General features: G+C 43.3%; 1 protein-coding gene across 1 annotated transcript in view; it reads left to right on the forward strand.

Annotated features, from left to right (window-relative positions):
* The first annotated feature begins 4,037 nt into the window (after nt 1-4,037).
* Nucleotides 4,038-23,874, forward strand: part of VSX2 (visual system homeobox 2) — a 34,552-nt gene continuing 14,715 nt past the window's right edge. The window contains exons 1-3 of the mRNA XM_044662072.1: nt 4,038-4,407; nt 6,162-6,246; nt 11,650-11,773. Coding sequence (XP_044518007.1) covers nt 4,038-4,407; nt 6,162-6,246; nt 11,650-11,773 — 579 coding nt within the window. The remainder of the gene's footprint in view (nt 4,408-6,161; nt 6,247-11,649; nt 11,774-23,874) is intronic.

Below are 23,874 nucleotides of genomic sequence, written 5' to 3' on the forward strand. Positions count from 1 at the left end.
AAGAGACTGAAAGAGAGTGTGAGAGAAAAAAGGGTGAAGAGAGATGGAAGAAGAGAGGGAGGAGACAGAGAAAGACAGAGACAGAGAGAGAAACATTTATTAAATTCTTATTTCAGGATTAGTGCTACACTCTAGGGATGTGAGTACAAGCAAATTAAACAGTACCTACTCTCAAGGAGCTCACATTCTAAATGACACATAAAGGAAAGATGGAAAAAGGAAAGGTACAGGAGGAAGAGATGGTACCCATAAAGGGGCAAGGTTGCTGGTGATATTTCAACAGATTCTTTTTGCTGAGTGCTCAGTTTGATTGTTTCTAGCTGCTGAAAAACTGGATATTGGAAAGCTATGGGGTGGCACAATAGATTGAGAGTCAGGCTCCGAGATGGGAAGTCCTGGGTTCAAATATGGCCTCAGATACTTCCTAGCTGTATGACCCTATACAAGTCACTTAACCTCCATTGACTAACATTTACAGATCGTCTGCCTTGGAACCAACACATGGTATTGTTCCAAGACAGAAGGTAAGGGTTTAAAAAAAAAAAGTCTCTGCTGCTTTGCTTTTATTCTCAGTTTTAGAACCCACATTTATTCTCTTTGGACCAATAAGCCTTCAGAGAGCTTGTGAACCCCCTCTAGGGATTCTTGTGCCCCCTCCCTCCCAGAATTGAAAATCTGGCACCTTCCAGCCCAGGACTTGGTCAAGGAATTTTTCATGCTCATTTCCTGACAAGATCTGTGTTTTCCATCATTCAAATCCTTTGTTTTCCATCACTCATGTCCCTCCTTGTAGTGTTTCATCTAGTTCATCTTGGTTGTCATGTGATATCAGTGACATGACAAATGCCATTAACATAATATACACATTCATCCTCAGCTGTAAGAGTGGGAGCCTTTCAATAGGGAGGTTTCATTCCCCTTAGAGACCGCCCTTGTTCTAGAAATACTCCTGTTTCCTTTTGGTTTTCTCCAGATGTTTTACAATTTAAGGAGATAGGCAAATAAGAATAAAAACTGGGGCAACTATTTCTGTGGTGATTTATAGATTACAAAACATTTTATATATTATCTTACTGTATGAATCAATAAGCATTTATTTTTTATTTTTTTCTTTTTTTTTAAACCCTTACCTTCTTGGTTCTAAGGTAGAAGAGTAAGGGCTAGGCAATGGGGGTTAAGTGACTTGCCCAGGGGCACACAGCTAGGACTCTGAGACAGATCAACAAGCATTTATTAAGCATCAAATTTTGTGGCAGGTACTGTAGGATACAAAGATAAAAGTGAAACGAACAATTATTGCCCTGAAGGAGTTTATATTCTGAGAGGGGGTGTGGATGACATCATGTGCATATATATCTATAGATACATATATATGCATGTATATATATATATATAGAGAGAGAGAGAGAGAGAGAGAGAGACAGAGACAGAGACAGAGAGAGAGACAGAGAGACAGAGAGACAGAGAGAGGCAGAGAGAGAGACAGAGAGACAGAGAGAGACAGAGAGAGAGAGAGAGATGTAACATAGAGATAATGGCAGGACCTATAATTTCACTGGCATAAGGACTCCCTCTACTAGTATAATTTGGCACTTTTTTCTGCAATTCAAAGTCTTAAAGAGATGTCTAGAGCCCTGGGGGAGGGATTAAATGACTTCCCCAAGGGCACTCAGGCAGTATGAGTCAAGAGCAGGACTTGAACCTTGTGCTGTTTCCACTAAGTCCCAGCTACCTTGAACAGCCATATCAAGGATCAAATTTCTCTTGTCTTAAAGTATAGTTCTGCCATTGCTCTCTTTTATCTTCCTGAATTCAAATCTAGTCTCAGACATTAATTGGGTGACCCTGGTCAAGTCACTTATCCCTGTTTGCCTCAGTTTCTGCATCTGTAAAATAAGCAGAAGGAAATGTCAAACCACTCCAGTATCTTTGCCAAGAAAGCCCTAAAAGGGACCTGAAGAGTGGAACATGACCAAACAACAATGAAGACAAAAAAATTCTTTAGCAGGAACAACAAAGACTAAAATAAGATTCAATTTAGTCTGTGTTTATGGGGTAATGGAAAAATCCCAGGGCTTAGAGTTAGGATTCCTGGCTCTTAGTATTGGTCTACTACTAATTAGATTTGGGGCCATTAACAAATTAGTGAATCTCTGAATTTCAGTTTTCTTTAAAATGTCGGGGAGAGTTACTAATTTTAACTCAAAGAATAGTTTTGCAGATCAAATGAAATATCATGTGTAAAAAGACCTTGTGCAATACAAAGTGACATACAAATGTGAGGTATCAATACTGGAGGCTCTGCTCTGCTCTGCTCTGCTGACCACTAGGATGACCTTACCAGAGTCATTTCCCTAAATAAATCCCTATCCTTCCCCAGTAGTCGTAAATGATCCAGCATCCATCTCACTGGGACCAAAGGTGGCTGGTTTCTTGAAAAGGGAACTAGCTGATGTCTGTCAAGGACTCAGGGACCCACCCCATTTCCTGGGAGCCTGAGACTGTCTTTACTGATTAATAGACTGAGGGTGGAGGAAGGAGGTTGGGGAAGAGCCTCTTGCCACACTCCTGAGGTGACTGAGTCAGGAGTCCTGAGCTGCTTTTCCTCAGAGCCCAGCTTCTCCATGTCAGTGGTACCATTCCCAACCTTTGCTCTTTTCAGTTTTGGCCTCTTCCTGGCCAAGACTTCCTGGCCAAGACATTTGAGTTACCTCCTTTTCCTCCTTGGTACCAACCATCTGTTATTTTTTGACTTTTCCAGTAATCCCAGATATCCCATTAAAAATACAGTTCCAGCAATTTGCTTCCTCTCCAACCCCAAACTCCATTCCAGAACCCTTCCCCAAAGCACTGTTAATTAAATAGCAAACTCCCTAGTATCCTGATGGAAGGTATGTTCACTGTAATGCCTCCCTCTCCCCATATATGCACAGGGGTACATACCTTACATGGTCCCTCAAGTAAGAAAGTGCCACCCTGTTGGAAAGGTCTGCCAAGGATCTGTTAGAATGCTGCCATTTTCCTCTCTCCTCTCTAAACACACAAGGTTTCTTTTTTTTTTTTCTCCAGACCTCCTTCTGTCCATACCAAAATATTTCCTTCCTCTTATTATCTATCCCTAATTCTGCCCCCACTGCCACCCTAAACCCCTTAGATTTGGTTTCCTGTAGAGAATCAGACCACTCTGGGCATTCCTTAATCCCTCAGAGCCTCAGTTTCCTCATCTGTAAAACGAGAAGGTAGGTTTTCTTGTCCTAAATTCTTATTCCTTTTCCTTGTATGGACTATATGGAAAAAATTTTCCTCCTCTGTTGGGACTGTTTTTTCTGTCTTTCTTAAATGACCTCTTACTCTTTAGTATTGCTACATGGACATGTTCTTTGGATCTGAGACTCCTTGGCTGTTTTCTAGACCTTTCAGTTTTTTTGTTTGTTTGTTCGTTTGTTTTGTTTTTTTGCCGTGACTCTTTTTCTACCCTGTCTTTACCATCTTCTCTTTCTCAGCCTCTGACTCCCCCCACACGCTCCTTCTTGTCTTACCCCTGCCACCATTCCCCTCTTCCCATCTGCCTCAGTTGTACCTCTGTCCCCTTTCATCAGTCTTTCTGTTCTCCCCTTTGGGCCCCCACACTTCTTTGCCATGCTGTGCCCTAGAAACAGGGGCCTGTCTTCCAGGTCTTGTCCCTGGAAACGATCTGGATTTCTCTGACCAAAGCCCTTCTCAGCCTGATCAGGAGCCCTCTTTGGCCTCTCGGTCCCTGTCCTGGTGCCCCTGGGGCCCTCTGTGCCGCCTGCCGCCTGTAGCCTGTAGGAATTTTTTGGAATTCCTAATCGCTCTTGGCCCCGGTGATTGGCTGCTCAGCTCTGACCCCACTTGGGCTGCTGCCTGGTTGGATAAAAGGGGAATCTCCTTGGGGCTCCAGAGCATTAGACACCAGAGGGGGCACCTGGGACCAACTTCAAGAGGAGGGGAGAGAGGAGGGGGGGTGGGGGGGAGGAAAAATCGGCTCGGGCTCTGCCCCTCCAAAACACCCGGAGATGACAGGGAAAGCCGGGGAAGCGCTGAGCAAACCCAAAGCCGAGACTGTGGCCAAGAGTAACTCGGGGGGGAACCCGCCCAGGTGCACGGGTTTCGGCATCCAGGAGATTCTGGGCTTGAACAAGGAGCCACCCAGCTCACATCCGCGGGCCGCCCTGGACAGCTTGCCTACCGGGCACCTGCTGACCGCCCGCTCGGTACTCAGCCCGGCCGGCGTCGGGGGCATGGGGCTCCTAGGGACAGGGGGGCTCCCGGGCTTCTACACGCAACCCACCTTCCTGGAAGTCCTGTCCGACCCCCAGAATGTCCACCTGCAGCCCTTGGGCAGAGCCTCGGGGCAGCTCGATACCAGCCAGACGGCCAGCTCAGGTAGGAGTCGAGCAAGAAGGGATGGATGATGGCTGGGGGAAAGGGGGAGATGGAGGAGAGCCTAGACAGCTGTCCATTCCCCGCCCTTGGAGTCCCTCCCCAGGATAGGCAGAAGAAAAAAGTTAGTGGCCCACAAAGTGGCCGGAGCTAGGGGAACCGAGACCCCTGCTTCGAGCAGGGAATCCCAAGGATCCCGCTTCCCAGTATCCCCAGTGTCCACCCGATCCCCACCCTGGTGGTCTGCCCGAGCTCAGCCCAGGCCCCCTCTGATCGCCCGCCAACAGGAACCGCCTCACAATTTTTCGGGGTCTCGGGATTGGCCCCCTCAAACCGGGACGCCGCCTTTCGTTGAGGTCCGGGCGGGCGGCTCCGGGTGCAGGGCCAGGGAAGGAGAGAGGACTCTGGGTGCCAGAGCCCGTTGGGGGTTTCGGAGGAACGGAGCCGGACGCTCGAGGGGCGCGGATCTCTTGGGGCAGCTGTCAGATATCCCGGTTCATTTCCCGGCCCCTGCAGCCGGGGCTCTGAAGGCCAGGCAGGCGGGGGGTGGGAAACGATCTGGGAGGGAGCCCCATTCGTTTGCTGAGAGGGGAGCGGGCCCGGCGGCGCCACTCCGGGGACTGCGGAGCCCCAAACCGCTGCGGGCTTCGCTAGAATCAATGGTGTCACTGCCCACCCAGCGCCCGAGTCCGGAGTTCTTATCCCCCCTCTATAGCACCCCGCCTTTTTTGATTGTTATTGTTAGTTTAAACCATCAAAAATTTCTCCTCCGAAAAAAATAAAAACCAACGAAAACTGGCCAGAAATGTCACCTTCTTCCAGCCCCCACCAGTTAAAACAAAAACCAAAAAACTCTCGGATGGGAGGCATCTAACCTTCAATAACCAACCCCTATCTTCATGAATTAATTAATTTTATTTATTTATTCTCAACAAGCCATTTCTGGCACCTGGACTGTGATGCATCTCAGCTCTGCTCGGATCTTGGCCTCAGCTACTCTTCCCCACCCCCTCCGTTCTTCTCCTTCCTCTCCCCTCCAACAAGCGGGGTGCTGCTCTGCCCAGACGCCCAGTTTTCATTTCTAGTCTCCCCTCCAGCCTCTTTTCTCTTTCTCTTATTTTTCGTTTTCTTGATTTCTTTCTTTTTCCAGCCACGAAATATCGGGCCTTCAACGTACTTCCTCCGTAGAGGTGACCCTGAGAGGGTGAATGAACCTCTTGCCCCGATTTCCCCCCCATTCCTGCTCTCCTCTCTCCTCCCCTCCTCTTCCACCTGTTCAAGCCAGGTTTTCTTGCCAGCGGTTCCTGGATCTTTCAGTCCAACTTTCCTGCGTGTGTGTGTGTTGAAGAGGGAGGGGGGAGGACACAGAGCCAGGACGCTCCCTCTGTTCTCCGGGTCTCCCCGGGGACTCGGGGCACAAGCCCTCTTTCCCTCCCCGCCGACCCCCGCTTCTCCCTTTACTTTGCTTATCACTCCCTCTTCCGAGTTTTTCAAGGCACCATGATCTTCTTCCTTCCCATTCCTTTTCTATCGCAACAAAACCTACACAAATCTTTTTAAAAATCTGCGTCAGGCACGGGAGTGTAAGACGCATCCTCTGGACAGTGGTGGGGATAGCGGTAGTGATAGGGGTGATTCCAAGACAGACAGCAGCCCTCGGGGCCCAAAGTCTGACCCCTACCCAACAACCACTACTGAACCAGAGCAAAGGAGGGGCGATCCCCCATGTGCTGCATGTCCCTCCTTCCCCTTTTCAGATTCTGAAGATGTTTCTTCCAGCGACAGAAAAATGACCAAATCTTCCTTAAACCAGACCAAGAAACGGAAGAAGAGGCGACACAGGTAAGGGCCACTCACTCACTAGTCACCTACTGCTAAGACTCAGAGCAGACCTCTACGGTAGCTACCTCCCAGCTCTCTCTTCCCTCAGGACTTAGTCCTCAACCCCACCCCGCGTTCTGCACCCCTGTTTCTTCAGCAAAGGCTCCTTGAGTGGAGAGGAGCAGCCTGGGGTTATTGGGAGAAATATGGTGCTCTGACAGTCGGGAGTGTGGGTCAAAGTCAGGGCAATGAGAAGCTGGGGGCCCTTCCCGTGTTTTCGTTGCCTTTTAGACCCGAAACGAAACTGGCAGAAATCCGGGTCCTAGACAAAGTGGAAATGGGGAAAACAGCCACCTAGATTTTAGTGCGTCAGCATATTATTCAGATCTGCACCAGGTTCTCTGCTCCCTCCAAATTCACTCCCCCTTTCAACATAAGCTGGTTCCTACGCCTCGCGGCTGCCACAACATAGCAGGGGCTCCCTCCTACACAGGCTGCCAGGAAAGCGACTGGATCCCAGCTTGTAATCTTCCAGGACCCATACTATCTCTTCCTTCAACCTTTCCTCATCACTAGATGCTCCTCTTCTATCCTCTCAATCTCCTTTAACCTTAATTCTTTCTCTCTCCCTCCTTCCCCACTCTCCTTACTACTCTTAGTCCCCTTCCTGCTTTCCCCTGGCTTCTTACACCTCTAGATTATTTCTGATTCCATTCTTTCCTCCTCTCTTCCCCTCATCCTAGCAATCCCTTTCTTTTCCATCTACTGGATTTCATTTTCATGCTTGCTCTCTCCTATTTGTCCTCTGATCTTTTGCCCTTTGGACATTCCATTTGCTATCTCTCTTTTTAAAAATACATTTTATAGTTGCCTTTTGTCTTAATATCACAAACATTTCCTACTCCCACCTCCTCTAAACTAAGCTCTACTTGAGACAATTAGCCAAAACAAAACAAAACTACCCCATATATACAATATTCTGCCCTAGTAATCCCTGATGTCATTACTGTGAAGAAGATATTCCTATTCCTTTTTCAAAAGTTGCTCTCAAACTGAATTCTCTCTAGTAAACCCTTGAATAAGCATAAACCTGCAGTTTGTCCCCAAAATGACCACATAGGCTCCTTTCAAGTGGCTTCTCCTTTGGCCCAAATCCATTTTCTGAATCTATCTTAATCTAGTCTCCTGTTTTCTGTCAGAATTTTATGTTCCCCCAAGATCCTACCTAATTAACGCTCCCTCTCCATTTCTGCCCCCATATCTCTTTAGAATGAGAGGGATAAAGGAGATGAAGGTACTGGATCAGAGTTAAAGCTAACTACTACTGAATAAATGGCAGCAGTGTTTTGCAAGCTCTCAAACCAGTATCTAACATTTAAAAAAAAGTTTATCCTCTGGGTTTTCCCGTGATGTTCCTTATATTTGCAGTTTCTCTCTCTTCCCCCCCCCCCTTCTTTCTCCCTCCATCTGTCTATCTGTCTGTCTGTCTCTCCCTCCGTCTGTCTGTCTCTTTCTCCTTCCTTCTCTCTTTCTTTCCATATATTTGATCCACCTAGGGAAAAAAATTGAAAGATCTGTTGGAGATCATTAGGGAGTCTTTCACGTCTTTCTTCTTAGTCTTAAAGTATAGACATTCCTAGAAATCTGCTTTAAAATTATGCGCTATTATGAGATGAGATGTTTTGAAAGACCCCCGACCCTGGAAATTAACCTAAACAACTACAATTGTCCCCAAACGGTCACTTTCATTAGGAGAGCGAGTTCTCTCATCGGAAGTCTTCCATTCTGTGATTTCTAGCAAGGTACTCTACCTCCCCACCCCTGAACGTTATTTCCAAAGGTAAGGATCTGGGGGAAGAGGCGATTAGAGAACCAGGCAGGATTGCTAATTGCTGACACTTTTGTTTTCATTAATTGACGTAAATTTCCCCTTGCTCCTCTGATTTAAGGAAGCTCAACAAAAGAAACTGGGCGGCAGTCGGATCTTTATCTCTTAGGGATAATCCAGGTCCTAACCAGACACCTCTCTTGACTAGGGGTGGGGGAGGAGGGATTGGGAACAATCAAAGCCGGATACAGAGAACGGAACTAGATCCTCCGAATGTGAATCCCTTCAGTCGCCAGAAGATTCTTCAGTTCCTTTAAAAATGCAAACCGAGTTCTTTTGCAGATTAGCTTAGGATCAGATTTTGAATGACACAGGGATCCATTCTCCAAATGTGGGATTTGGGTCACTTATGGGGAGAAGATCACTGTGTACTGGGCAGATAGAGGACTTGGGTCCAGACCAAGGGAAGAATCAGGATTGGTGTTAGTGGAGACTAGACTTGGATTTAATGAACAGCCTTCCAAATCAAATGGATTGGGAGCCGGGATTCTTGGAGTCCTATCTACCTCTGATCCTCTCTTTGACCTTGGCCAGATGGTATGACCTGTCCTCATCCATTTTAATAATTACAAAAGGGAATTGTATTTGAGGTGATTTCTATTGGTAAGACCCTCCAGTGAATATGAGGGAGTAAAGAGAAATGGAATAGAAAGGAGAAGACTTTCAAAATGCCAAAGAATTTATCTTTTGTATACTTGAGCATTTAAAAACAGGAAAAGAGGAGAAACGATTTAGGGTCAAACCAGTAACTTTCTAATAAGCTGATTTTTTTTCTTCCTTCTCAACTATTCCCTGACCATCTTAAATCGATCTCTGGCCCGCTGTCCACAGTCTTGCACGAAGTATATACTTAATAAGGGTTTTTTATTGAATTGAGTTGAAAACAAATAACTACGTTTGTGATTTTCCTTTGAGAGAAACTTTTATGTCCTTGTTCGAGGAGAAGAGGATAGGGAGTTCTAAGTGTTTTTAAAGTCCTGTAGTTGATCTATGTTGATCCAATAGAATTTCCAATGGGATCAAGTATAGAATATTTTTAAAACAGCTTCAGCATTTGAAACTTTGCTTGGATTACAATGTTCTGTGTTGAACAGTATCTAGGCAAATGTCCCCTGGAAACAGTCATGAGAACAGAATCTGGAGAAGGAAGAGGTTGTGCCTTGTCATAGGACAGGCAAAAGCAGGTTGAAGTTCTTCCCTGGGAGATCACAATATACCCCATCTGTACCCTGTGTGATTGGGGACACTATCGAGAATAGGGGTAGTGGAAGGGTCTGGATGGAAATTCCAGGAGGCGGTCTGTCTTGGAAAAGAGATGAAAGGGACAACTAGGTGTCTCAGAGGATAGAGAAACAGACCCAGATCAGTCCTGGGTTCCAATTTGACCTCAGACACTTCCTAGCTGGGTGACCCTGGGCAAGTCACTTAACCCCAATTGCTTAGCCCTTACCGCTCTTCTACCTCGGAACATATAATACCTTGGTATTGATTCTAAGACAAAAGATAAGAGTTTTAAAAAAAAGAGGGGAGATGGAGTATATGGTCAGGGAACGTGTCTTTGATTCAGCTATCAAGGGAACTGATGATAGAATATTATCTATTTGCAATTTTAGGGAGCCCAGTGAGAATAAAGCAGAATAATAATAATAATGCTATAGGGTTTACGCCAAGCTAAAATAGGCTGGGGAAAGAGAGGAGGGAAGATAGTAGATGAGAGACTCTGCAGGATGTATTTCTTGGGTTGCAGCAACAGTAAGAATATAAGAAATCTCTGAGCTTTGAAAGGATTCAAAGAAATGCTTGTTGGATGCATGAATAATATCTGTAAGAGGATAGAGATTAATAGATCTATTTACCTTTCTCAGTATGTGGAGTACTTTTTGAAAAGCCTTTCTGCAGGATCTAAGAATTCTCTCTGCTACATATTTTTGAAGATACCTTTCCTAGATCAAACACAGAATGACTTCAAAATAAAATGGCCAGGGGGGCAGCTAGGTAGCTTCGTGGATTGAGAGCCAGACGTAGAGATGAGAGGGCCTAGATTCAAATCTATCTCAGACACTTACTAGCTGTGTGACCCTGGGCAAGTCCCTTAACCTCTTTTGTTCTAGCCTTTACTGTTCTTTTGCCTGAGAACCAATGCACAGTATTGATTCTAAGATGGAAGCTAAGTGTTTAAAGAAAATGTCAGAGGCAGCCTAGGTGGTTCAGTGGATGGAGAACCAGGCCTAATGACAGGAGGTTCAAATCTGAGCTCAGACACTTCCTAGCTGTGTGACCCTGGGCAAGTCACTTAACCCCCATTGCCTAGCCCTTTCCCCCCTCTTCTGCCTTGGAACCAATACTAAATATTGATTCTAAGATAGAAGGTGAGGGCTTAAAAAGAAATAAAATAAAATGGCATTGGCCGGTTCAAATAGAACAACATGCTATGCTGAAGGGAGATTTTGGGGTCCAATCACAGAAGTTCAGCTGTGTGCTTGCATAATTCTATGTACTATTTCTGGGTAGAAGGAATAGAAGGAGCTGAGTCTTTGTCCTTCAGAGTAGTACATCAATAGAAGGTCCTGGCTATATTGGACCCATGTAGGACTATAGGCTATACTGCCTTGACTTCTCCATTGGAAGTAGATGTACAACAGATGGCCCCAACAGTAAGCAAAGCAATCCTCTGAGGGAGCTCAGTGGCAGAGTACATAGAGTGCTGGAACAGGAGTCAGGAAAACCAAAATTCAAATCTTCCCTTGGACCGTGAGACTCTGGGCAAGTATTAACTTCTGTCTGCCTCAGTTTCCTTACCTGTAAAATGGGTATAATCATAGCACCTACCTCACAGGAATGTTGTAAGATTGAATGAGATAATATGTGTGAAGCAGGATGCAAAAATTGCAGTGCTATATAAATGCTAGATATTATCATCATCATCTTTATTATTATTGCTGACAGTGCTTTTGTGTTCCTTCTTGTGGGGTAAAAGGGAGAGAAGGGGCTGGAGAGAGTCATCAGTCTAACTGAATGTGCTTTATATAAATGCTAGTTATTGTTGCTATTATTTATGTTTTGTGTGCACAAAACATAAATAATAGCAATAATATATATATACATATATATATACCCCAGATTGAAGTGCTTACCATATCCGGGGCAGAGGAAGGGAAACAATTTGGATCGTATAACTTCAGAAAATTTATGTGGAAATTTGTTATTATAGGTAATTGGTTTAAAAAAATGCTAAATATTTTAAAATAAAAATTGTAAATAATAAAATTACTATTATTATTATTGTCATTATTATGGAAGTTATTTTTATGTTCCTTTGGAGGAGAAAGGAAAGGTAGGAAAGAGTTGCCAGTCTAACTTAAAGTGCTATTGGTCACTATTATTATTATTACTGAAGGTGTTTTTGTGTTCCTTTGGGGAGGAAGCAGTAGAGGGGAAAAGGAAGGGCTGGGGAGGGTCATCAGTCTAATTGACAATTGATCACTTATATGGCGTTCTCTGCTCCCATAATCTTCAACAAGTTTTGTTTCCCCTAGGACAATTTTTACGTCCTACCAACTGGAGGAGCTAGAAAAGGCATTTAACGAAGCCCACTACCCAGATGTTTATGCCAGGGAGATGCTGGCCATGAAAACAGAGCTTCCTGAAGACAGGATACAGGTAACCTACTTCCCAGACTTGGTCCCTTTCCTCCCTCTAAGGTACCCATTCCACTGGGTCGGGATGTAGTGCTGCTTTTCATTCTTCTGTGAGCTGCTCTTAAAAATCCCTCTTTGTTTACTATATCCATATCTATGGTGGTCAGCGTAAAAGTAATGGTTGATGAGTATCTCAAGAAGCCAGGTGGTTTGCGTAGTGGAGAGGGCGCAAGGATTGTAGCAGAGAAGAACCGTGTTCAAATTTGACCTCATAGAAACTCATACCTAGACCTGGAATGGACCAGCTTCCTTATTTCAGGGATGAGGAAACTGAGGGCTGGGAAAGCTGTGACTTGTCTAAGCTAGTAAGTGACCCAGGTGGAATTTGAACTCAGGTTCAAAAGCCAGTTCTCTTTCCACTGTACTATAATAGATACTAGACGGAAAGTAGGATGGTACAGTGGCTCGGAGTCATGAAGACATCTTCCTGAACTCAAATCTTGCCTCAGACATTAGCTGGGTGACTTTGGGCAAGTTGCGTAACCCAATTTAACCTCAGTTTCCTCATCTGGAAAATGAGCTGGAGAAAGAAATGGCAAACCACTCTAGGATCTTTGCCAAGAAAACTCCAGATGGGGTCATGAAGAGTTGGCCATGACTGGAAAATGACTCAACAACATAATAGATACTAGCTGTATAGCCCTGGCAAGTCTCAGTTTCCTCATTTGTAAAATGAAAATAATAATAGCACCTTCCTCATGGGGTTGTTGTGAGGATCGAATAAGATAACCTAGTTTGCATACTGTTAGTTAAATGAATGAATGAAAAAGCAGTCCTTTTCCTTAAAGAGTCTATGTTCTAATATAGGAAACTAACACATACTTGGACAGGATCTTCAAGAGTTATTGCCTGGAATAGATATAGTGACTTGGATGAGGGAAATGTGAAGGCACCCACTGAGAACATGCGGTCCCAGTGGATGATGCCTTCACACAAGCCGTTATTATTAAGGGACATTTTATTAAAAGTTAGCGAGCATTTATTAAACTCCTACAGCATACTGTGACAAGTGTAGTAGGGGATGTGAGAGATATAAAGACAAAATCCTTGCCCTCTGAGAGTTTACAGTATAGTTGAGGAGATGTGACTAATGCAGCTATCAAGAAATACAATTACCCTTACCAATCTTCCACCTATAAGTCAATACACAGAAGTTAAGGGTTTAAAATTAAAAAAAAAAAAGAAAAAAGAAATACAATTTATGGGGCAGCTGGGTATCTCAGTGGATTGAGAGTCAGGCCTAGAGACGGGAGGTCCTAGGTTCAAATCCGGCCTCAGACACTTCCCAGCTGTGTGACCCTGGGCAAGTCACTTGACCCCCATTGCCCGCCCTTACCACTCTTCCACCAAGGAGCCAATACACAGAAGTTAAGGGTTTAAAAAAATAAAAAGAAAGAAAGAAATACAGTTTGTGGAAGAGACAGCAGGGGCTACAGGTAACTTGAGAAGGGAGTAATCCATGTGAGTTCTTAGCTCGACTTCTGATCTACAGTTATAGGAACCTTTCCTATTCCCACCTGGTATGTGGTTGTGGATGTGCCCTAGATCAAGAGTGAAAAAAAAAAAAGCTGGGAACTACCTCTGGGGGATACCTGAGGTTAATGGAATTTATCTTGTGGTTGTTGAATCTCCAGCTGAGAACAGATCTGTGTTCTTGCCCTTTCTTACTGCCCTCATCCTCTCAGATGCCTTTCCCAGCCAGAGAGGTCCTCTCACGCTCTCCTAAGTCAGCCCAGACCCCTGGTTCTCCTGGCCTCTGGTTCCCACTCAGGAAACTTGCAGGTGATCACCTACCCTTGTGTCTGGTCCTTTTTCTGGTGGCCATATGGATGCAGATGTTCTGGGCCATTCTAGCCAAGCTGGAATAGTGACCTCTTTAGCATTGATGGAATAAAGATCCCTTTAGCATTGATGCGGGGTACTGCCATGGCATAAAAATCTACTTTAGTTGGGGATGGGGTATAAGTGTGGTGTTTGATAATTCTCTGGGTAAAAATTGAGGCCATGCGTACCATTCCCCCAAGTCCATCCCTTACCCCTCGCACCAGGTAGGCAAACCATCCTAGTCCTCAGGGGAAGTATCAATGCTAGGGATAAAGTCTGTGCGTATATTTGCATTTCGAGCAGTCTTGGAGTTGCCTTGGATGGATTTCAACCTTGGATGGAAAAGAATCTTATCCTCCTAATTGTCTTTGTAGTGACATAGTAGCTATTCCGAGGGACTGCCGTTGTATAATGTTTTGTGCTTGCACCCATTCATTGTTCTGAATGGTCGGGTTCTAACTTGGAAATGACTTCTCCAAGATTCAATCCTCAACTGAACCTGCACTTAGGTGGCATAGCAAACAGAAGGCAGGACTTGGAGTCATGAGAAGCCCAAGTTAATAATCTGACCTCAGACACGTATTAGCTATGTGACCAATAAGCAAGTCACTTAACTGCTGTCTGCCTGAGTTTCCTCATCTGTAAAATGGGAATGATAACAGCACTAACCTCTCAGGGTGATTGTAAGGATAGAATGAGATAATATTTATGAAGTACTTTGCAAATCTTAGAGTGATGTGCAAATGCTATTATTATTATGAGTCTCCCAATTATGTTTTATTGGAAAAATAATTTTATTCCCTACCTAATACAGGGAGCTAGAGGTGGTGATAAGGACTTAGTAAGGTAGGTCAGTTTCTTTAAAATGCGCAACTGATGACTTTTGAAAGCTGATTGTTAAATTTTCTGCTTGAAATTTTCAATGTGAATATTTATACCTCATAAATCAGTACATATTATAAATTAGGGCTTTATCATTTTGTTGATTTCTTAGACTTAAGTGATGGATAAAATGTTAATAATGCAGATTAAATTTACAAGTGTGTCTTGAAGACATTTTTCCCTTTGGAGAGACAATTGTTAAACATTTGCCACCTAGCTGTGTGACCCTGAGCAAGTCACCTAACCCCAATTGCCTAGCCTTCACCCTTCTTCTGCCTTGGAACTGATTCATGGCATTGATTCTAAGACAGACAGTAAGGGTTTAAAAAAATTTTACTGATATACCCTTCCCAGCTCATAGTCCGGTTCTTGACTTTTCTATCAAGGAAGAAGCGTTATTTCAGAGCGAAATGTACAGAAAGACCTCCGGGTTAGGTAATTACAGGTTTATGGGAATGATTGACAGATTCCTTTGATAGCTTCTCAGAGACTCTGATTGGTACCACTGACCTGTGGGTAAGCAACTTGCTCATTGCATGGATGATTCTAAAATTTTAAAGGACCCTCAAGGAAGTCCTGAGCTCGAGGATTTCAGGAAAGGCTGCAGACAATTCAGTCACTATTTCTTAGTTATAAGCTCTCACTCTATCACTCTCTCATTACTAAAATTTTATTATTCTTTTGCCACTCAGATGACCTGTCTGATCCAATTCAATTCAACAAACTGATTAATTTAAGCATCCACTATGGGCAAGACATAGAAGTGGGTGCTAAGCATATAAAGATGGAAAATTGTACCATTCCCGTTCTCAAGGAGCCTATTATCCAATAGAAAGGACAAGACAAACACACAACTAAGTAAAATACAGGAGGCCAGCTAGGTGGTTCAGTGGATGGAGACAGGAGGACCTGTGGTCAAGCCTGGCCTCAGACACTTTTTAATTGTGTGACCCTGGGCAAGTCACTTAACCCCCATTGCTTAGTGCTTCCCGCTCTTCTGCCTCAGAACTGATACTTAGTATTGATTCTAAAACAGAAGGTAAGGGTTTATTGTGGGGGTTTTTTTAAGTCTGATAACAGTGTAAGATATGATGAGGACAAAGGAGAAGTCTCTGTATAGATGTTAAAAAAAAAAAAGAATTTGAAGAGGGAAAATTTATTTTCAATTGGGGGAATGGGGTGGGAAGAATCAGGAAAAGCTTCACAGAAGAGGTAATTCCTGAGCCTGATGAACTAGTCTTTTATTTTTTATTTTTTTGCCCCAAAAGAATTGTCTCTCATTGGCCTCATGCACAACTGGAGTCATACCATATTACCTTGGCTATTGTCAATCAGTTAGTCAACTAGACTAGAATTTATTAAGTATTTGCTGTTGTGCTAAGTGCCCTTTGTTGTTGTCGTTCGGTTGATTCTGACTCTTCAGAATCCCGTGGACCCTTCCGTCGTCCACTATCTCTCAAAGTTTGTCCGAGTTCATGTTTGTTGTTTCCATGACACTATCTATCCATCCCGTCCTCTGCTGTCCCCTTCTTTTACCTTCCATCTTTCCCAACACCAGAGTCTCTTCCATTGAGTACTGTCTTCTCGTTATGTGCCAAGTTCTAGGGTTTTCCAAAAAGGCAAAAATTACTTTCCTTTCAGGGAGTTAACGAGGTCAACATGCAAACTGGAACCCCAGTTACAAAGCCCACCAGAATGGGACTCTCTTCTCATCAAGGGCCAGGTGAAGAGGATTCAAGGAAAACTGGAGAAGACTGAAGTTCCCTCCTCCCTCCTCCCTCCTCCCTCCTCCCTCCTCTCTCCTCTCCCGAGGGCCTCCCCCTGACCCACCCTCATAGAGGACAGGATGTTCGTTCATCCCCACCAATGAGAAGAGAGTCCCAAACCAATAGGCTTTGGGTGTAACATTACATAACTATGAATAAACAAGCTAAAGCCTGGATAAACTGGAGATCGTTTCGGCCTAAAGACATTCAATATCCCCAGAAAAGGCTTTTTCCCTCCAAATAAACTTGTAACTTCTGTCTTAAAATCAATACTGTATAGTGGTTCCAAGGCAGAAGAGGGGGGAAAGGGCTAGGCAATGGGGGTTAAGTAATTTGCCTGGGGTCACCCAGCTAGGAAGTGTCTGAAGTCAGATTTGAACTTGACTTTCAATCTACTGTACCACTTAGTTGTCCAATATAAACTAAATACTTGTTTTTTAATCCTAGTCTTCCATCTTAGATTCAATATTTATTATTAGTTCCAAAGGGGATAAGAGCTAGGCAATGGAGGTCAAGTGACTTGCCCAGGGTCACACAGCTAGGAAGTGTCTAAGACCCGATTTGAATGCAGGACTTTCTATCTCTAGATATGGCTCTTGATCCACTGAGCACTAGCTGCCACCAAAAAAAGCTTGGCATTTAAACTCAAAGGAAGCCAGGGAATCTGGGAGCTAGAGATGAGGAGAACATTATAGTTAAGGGAGATAAGCAGTGAAAATGCTCTGTCAAAAGATGTAGATTCTGGCCTTTATGGCCAAGTAAAGGACAGTGGCTTAAACAGCATTCACCATTGGAGCTCCTTAGTTGTAGCAGCCTCAGGGAAATGAGGTAGTCTGAAAATAACCCTTGTAGTCAGTTCAATTCATGTAGCATTCATTACGTACTCACTGGAGACAAGACATTCTTTACTACAAGTCGGGGTCTAACACCAGTTCTGAGGCTAGTATCACAGAGTAGGATCACAGAGTATATGAGAAGGGAATAAGATATAAGAAAACTGGAAAAAAGAGGAAGAAGCCAGGTTAGGAAGGCTTTTAGAGTCAAATATATGATTTTTTTCTATTTCAATTTTATTTTATTTATTTCAATTTATTTTACTTAAATTTAATTTATTTAAAATATTTTGTTTTATCGGGAAGTAATAGAGAACCACTGACTGGAGTTTATTGAATGGGGAGCAGGGAGAGATATGGTCAGACCTACCTTTTTAGGAAAATCATTTTGACAGCTTAGTGAAGAATGTATTGGTATGGAAAGAGAAGAGGCAAGAAGACCAATTAGAATATTATTGCAATGGGATGCTAGTATGCACAGTGGATAGGGCATCAGGCCTGGTATCAGGAGGATCTGGGTTTAAATCTGGCCCCAGATACTTCCTAGCTGTGTGACCCTTGGCAAGTCACTTAACCTCATTTGCCTAACCTTTGCCCTTCTATCCTGAAGTTGTTACTAAGATAGAAAGTAAGGGTTTAAAAAAAAAAAGCACTATTGTAATAATTCAGGCATGGAGAGACAAGGTCCTGAAACAAGGAGGTGACAGTGTCAAGGGAAAGAAGAGGTGTGACAAAGGTAGAAAGGACAAGATTTGAAAACTAGTTGGACATGGGTGGGGGGCGGGGAGCAATGACAAAGTTAGGATTCAAGAATGAAACCTAGATTATTTTGACCATGATGGCCTGGGAGAATTGCATTACTCTAGATCAATGATGGGAAAACTATGGCCCGCGGGCCAGATGTGGCCCCCTGAAATGTTCTATCCAGCAGTGAGACATTATTCCTAATCTGTCAATGAGTAGGATAAAACACAATGAAACTTCGAAAAAGTTGCTTTAGAAACAGACTGGCAGATGAGCATTTCCTTTCCTTTGGCCCCCTCTTAAAAAATTTGCCCATCACTGCCCTAGATGATAATAGGGAAGTTAGGAAAATGGGAAGCTTGGGGTGAGGGTGGGATAGGATAATAATGAGTTTGGTTTTGAATACATTAAACTTCAGATATCTTTGAGATATCCAATTCAAGATGGTGTATATAAGTAGCTGGAGATTAGAGACTAGATTTTTTCCTTTTATATTTATAAAATGTAATTTTTTATATTTTTATAATTTATAAAATATAATAATCTACTTATAGATAGTAGGGAAGCCAGTAAGCATAAAGGGGTTGAAGTTAAAAAGGAATGATAGTGGGTAGCTAGGTGGCAAAATGGATAAAGCACTGGGTATAGAGTCAGAAAGACCCATCTTTCTGAGTTCAAATCTGGCCTCTGACACTTACCAGCTGTGTGACCCCGGGCAAGTCACTTAAACCTGTTTGCTTTAGTTTCCTCATCTGGAAAATGAGCTGGAGAAGGAAATGGCAAACCACACCATTATCTTTGCCAAGAAAACTCCAAATGGCATCAAGAAGAGGCAGATATGACTAAAAACTGATTGAACAGCAAGGATGACAAGTGATAGTAAATTGATTAGGGAGATATTAAAAGATTGCCTTGAGGAAGTGAGGGTCCAGTTGGTATTATATAATATAAACTTGTACACAGTCTTGACTCTAAGATGGAAGGTAAGAATTCCTAAAAATTTACTTATCTAAAATATTTAAATATTTTATTTTTAAATATTATTTAAAATATTTCATTTATATTGGACAGGGTTTTTTAAAAAGCATTTAGTACATATTGGACAGCTAGGTGACATGATAGATTGAGAAAATGATCTGGAGAAGGAAATGGCAAACCACTAGAATCTTTGCCAAGAAAACCCCAAATGGGGTCATGAAGAGTTGGACATGACTGAAATGACTAAGCAGCATCAATGATGTATGCAAAACACCATGCTAACATGAACAAGGATGCAGAGTACTTTTGGATGATGGCAAGATCAAAATATGACCTTCTCTGTTTTGGTCCTCATCCCATGGTAGGTCATGGGAAAGAAGTAAGTTGAAGAATTGGGAGGAAGAAACGGGGGTGTTTGAGAGAGTATCAATATGTATGTTAACATCCCTTGGTATGAAGGCTAGACTTGAGGAAGTGAAGAATAAACCAAGTACTAAACTCCTTTAGGACGGAAGGAGAGTGTCTTGTACTCCAGGCATCATGATCATGGTGGTAGGATTGGAGTTTGATGGGTAGCAGAGACTTGACACCATGAAGCATGGCTACACCATTTGGTGGTGGTGGCATCAGTGGCATCAGGACATAGACCTATACTCACATGTTGCTTGATCATCTGCCTCCCTCAACACTCCTGTCTCTCCACCAATCACATATATCACATACAATCACACTTGAACATAGTAGACAAGTTGGCTGACTATATACGATATCATTAAGTCTGAATTCATTATGTTTGGGATTGTTGGGATAGTGCCCAAATTGTTGGGTTGGGCGAACTCTCCTGAATGTAAAAATGGCCTTTTCTGCACCTAAAACTAAATTGGAGCCATACTAAAAGTGCAGCTAGGTGGTAAAGTGGATAGAGGGCTATGACTTGAGTTCAAATTCAGCCTCAGACACTTGCTAGTTGTGTTGCTAGATGCTGAGCAAGTTGCTTAACTTCTCTTTGTCTCCATTTCCTCATCTAAAAGTGAGTTTTAAGGATCAAATATTTGTAAACCTTAAAGTATTCTCTAGATGCTATTTATTATAATTACATATAAGTAGACAAGGGCTTACCTGCCCTCAAATGGGAAGGTTTCAGGGAGGGTAGGGAATGAGTTTGGGGCCTTCATGGGTAGTATATACCTCCATATGAATTCTTCCCCAAACCAGGGAGCCAGGTGGAGTTGAGGGGAGAAGAGGGAAAGAGATTCTAGCTGTCCAAAGTGAACCAAAATTTTCCTTAACCCTTAGACCCATGCTGGTGAACCTATGGCACACATGCCAGAGTGTGTAAGAGTGGGCTGTTCTCTTCCCCCTCTCCACACATGCCCAAGGACATTTCTCATATCATTCTCCCACTCTGCAGCCCAATGGGAGTGCTTTCTCCCTCCCCTGTCTGGGGTAAGGTGGGAAAAGGGGAGGGGCTCACATACAGTGTGAGGGTTGCAGTTTGGGCACTCATTCTCTAAGATCTCTAAAAGGTTTACCATCACTGCCTTAGACTATAAGTAATTATACAACATTTGTGGCTTTAGCTCACAGTGAAGTCCTTGAATTCAATTTTTCAGTCTTCGTTTTCCTGGGATGCTCTAGAAAAGTTAAGACAAGCCTGAGAATATTTTTACAGAGGGGAGAACAAGGGCCTGCCAGTCCCATGCCAACACATCCCTGAGATTCCTGACTATGGGAAAATCCAGATCTTGAGTGAGCGATGGGACTAGGGGTCAGAACAATGGTCAGAGGCTTCAGAAACTCATTCAATATTTTGAATATTAAAAGAGAAAGGATTATGCAGCACCTAATCCAATTCTCCAGGACATTATGAAGATTAACACAATATTTCAAAGAGCTTTGGAGATTTTCGCAGAAAGTTTTTGGTATAGGATGGGAATATGAGAGAGAGATTTTTTTAATGAGAAGACTGAGATCTGAAATGAGGATTAGATGGAAGCTGAGACTGGAGGTCAGCTAGGACTAGAGAGGTGCCAGAGGGATTGAGGAGAAAGGAAGGGAATGGTGTTTTGCTATTTGTTTTCTATTGCAACTGAATAACGGCTTTGTGTAGAGTGGATCTTTTACTATTTAATTCAGCCCGTTGGGGTGGAGGTTGAGGGGTAGAAGCCATTTGTAAGAGGTTTAAAGGGTACCAGAGATGGAAAAGACACATCCATTGCAACGGAAGGGTTCTCGGGACCTAAGGATCCTGCCAGAGTAATCTCCATCATTTTCCAGAGTCCTTGAACAACTGCTTCTCTAACCAGAGATCAGTGGTAACTCACTCTTAGTGTGGAAAGATGACTAGAAAAACAGTTAGCAGTAACAGCCCTGGATAAAATGGCTGAAGAATCCACCAGCCTGATAAATAATTATTGAGCCTAACTTCAGCTATTGTGCATACCTGCATGATGGCACTGAGACCAAAAGGCTTTGTTCACTCCTTACCTCTGCTCTGAAGGGCATTGTACCATGCCCTGGCATTAACCCAAATCTTCAAGAAGAATTATATTCTAGAGGGGGAAAGGCCTTCTGCCACCAGCCAGAGTAGAAAGGAAGGACCTCGAAGGGGCAACAGACCTTATTACAGAACAAGTAGAGGGTTCCAGAACTTCTGGATATGAGGACGACTGAATTCTATATATAACTTGTTAGTCTAAGGTGGAGGGAGAAGGGATGGGGAGGAGGAGACTAGGTGAGGACCTGATGATGTTTAAGTCTAAAGGGTAGAAAAGAATTTATCCACGTAGGGTCATAGGGTTAGAGCTAGGAAGGGACCTTTAAGGACCCCCTCACGTTACAAATTGAAGAAATGGATTCACCCAAAGTCTCACAGGTTGTAAGTGGCAGAACTGAAATTTGATCCTCTGACTCCAGATTCAGTGTTTTCTTTTGTTTTTTTTTTTCTCAACTATTATGCCGTGTGTCTTCCCTGACAGACAATATACGCCTTATAGGTGGCACAACGGATTGAGTACCAAGTTAAAATCTTGCCTCTCATACTTCACCTAACCACTTCCAGCCTCAGCTTCCTCATCTGTAAAATGGGAATAGCAATAGCACCTATTTCCCAGGGTTGCTGTTGGGATCAGATGAGAAAACAAATGTAAAGTAATATATAAATGCTAGCTACTAAGTCATCTGAGCCTTAGCCAAACCTTACTTCTACAAAGTGTTCCTGGAAGGCTCTGCCATGTCTAAAAGATAGGGGGCATTTGGGGGTCTATGACTATCCAAGACTGAAGCTGAGCCTAATTTTAATTCTAAGCTGGTATCAGAGAAAGGAATGAAAAAGTCAAAATTTGGGACAGCAAGGAGGTGCAGTGGCTAGAGTGCCATGCTGAAGTCAGGCAGACTCATCTTCCTGAGTTTAAATATGGCCTCAGACACTTACTGGCTGTGTGACTCTGGTTAAGTCACTTAACCCTATTAACCCTAAGCCTTAAGGGGGGCAAAAGGTCAAATCTTTTCCTAGTTATTTAATGTTTTTCCATTTGAATGAAGTCAAGAGATATGGTAGGAGTACCCAGAGTGAAGGGAAGGCATTTCTGAATCCATCCAGAGGGGAATCAGGCCACCATTAAAGGTTCCCACCCTCAAAGTGAAGAAGCATTGTGCTATCACTGGATTTCACATTCAGGGAGCGAGGCTCGAATCCTAGCCCTGCTACTAACTAGCTGTAAGAACAGGGACAAGTCACTTAACTGAGGATTCTCATTCAAAAAATGAGGGGGTTGGACAATACGCTCTGGAAGGCGCCATCCAATTCAGAAAGCCTCTGACCTTTATGGGAAGAAAATGCTGTGATTAGCTATGCAGCCCATGTCCCACCTTTTATGGGCCTCATCTTGCTTCATCTCCTTTTTATACACCTCATAGAAAGGGCTGTCACTGTTAAGACTAACAATAACCCTGAATGGAGGGTAATCAGAGCACTCCCTGATTGTGATGGGAGCAGCACTGATTTCCAGAATCTGCCTCCGAAGGAAAGAACGGGAAGCAAGGTGCAAGCTTAGCTAGACAGCTTGGATGTGAGTCTATCCGTGGTTAGAGAGCCAAAGCAGTCCCATATCTAAGGCCCTCATCTTTGCTACAGGACTCCTCTAACAGTGATGGAGGACTGCAGGCATCAAGGATCATTTGGAGGCCAAAGCTATCCCTGTGGGATTGCCTCGTGTTTGCTCCTTCAAATTAAATCTTTTGGTGTGGCCGCTAGGGAAAGAGGCCCTACACACTTTTCCATATCTCTCGGTTTGAGGATGGGGCGAGAGAGCTGAATGCAAAATCTTACTCAGGATATCAGAAATCTTGGGGGGGCCCCATGTCGGCCCCAGTCACATTTCCAAACTTTTTTACCTAAATAGAATGAAAGGATCTCTAATCCTAAGAGATCCTGCCTGATATAAGGACCAGGGGGTTGGAAATGAATTTCCATCCCAACAATAGTAATAATCTTCAATGTATTAAAGAGTGATAATAATAATTAATAATGTTATGTTAGATAGCTAGTTTTCTCTTTTGGTTCCTTGAGTATCCTAGTACTTTTGAGTTTTGTGGTTTTTCTTTGATTTTGCAAATAGATTTCCCTTCTCTGGTCTTTGTGAGGAGAATAGTAACAAGAAGATTTTTTAAAAATTGAGTCCCAGTAGCAACTCATTTGTAACTTGTAGACAAGAGAGTTGCCTTTGTCACAGAGACATTAAGTGACTTGCCCATCTTCACAGTTATGTGTCAGCCACAATGTTCTTAGTTGTTCTTTTCAATTGTAGCTGACTCTCCATGACCCCATTTAGAGTTCTTTCCTTCCTTCCTTCCTTTTCTTTTCTTTTCTTCCCTTTTCTTCCTTCCTTCCTCCCTCCCTCCCTCCTTCCCTCTCTCTGTTTCTTTCTTTGTTTCTTTGTTCCTTCCTTCCTTTTTTTCTTTCCCTTCCTTTCTTCCTTCCTTTGTCCTTTCTTTCTTTCTTTCTTTCTTTCCCTTCCTTCCTTCCTTCCTTCCTT

Source organism: Gracilinanus agilis, chromosome 2 (genome assembly GCF_016433145.1).
Source record: "Gracilinanus agilis isolate LMUSP501 chromosome 2, AgileGrace, whole genome shotgun sequence".
Classification (NCBI taxonomy): Eukaryota; Metazoa; Chordata; class Mammalia; order Didelphimorphia; family Didelphidae; genus Gracilinanus; species Gracilinanus agilis.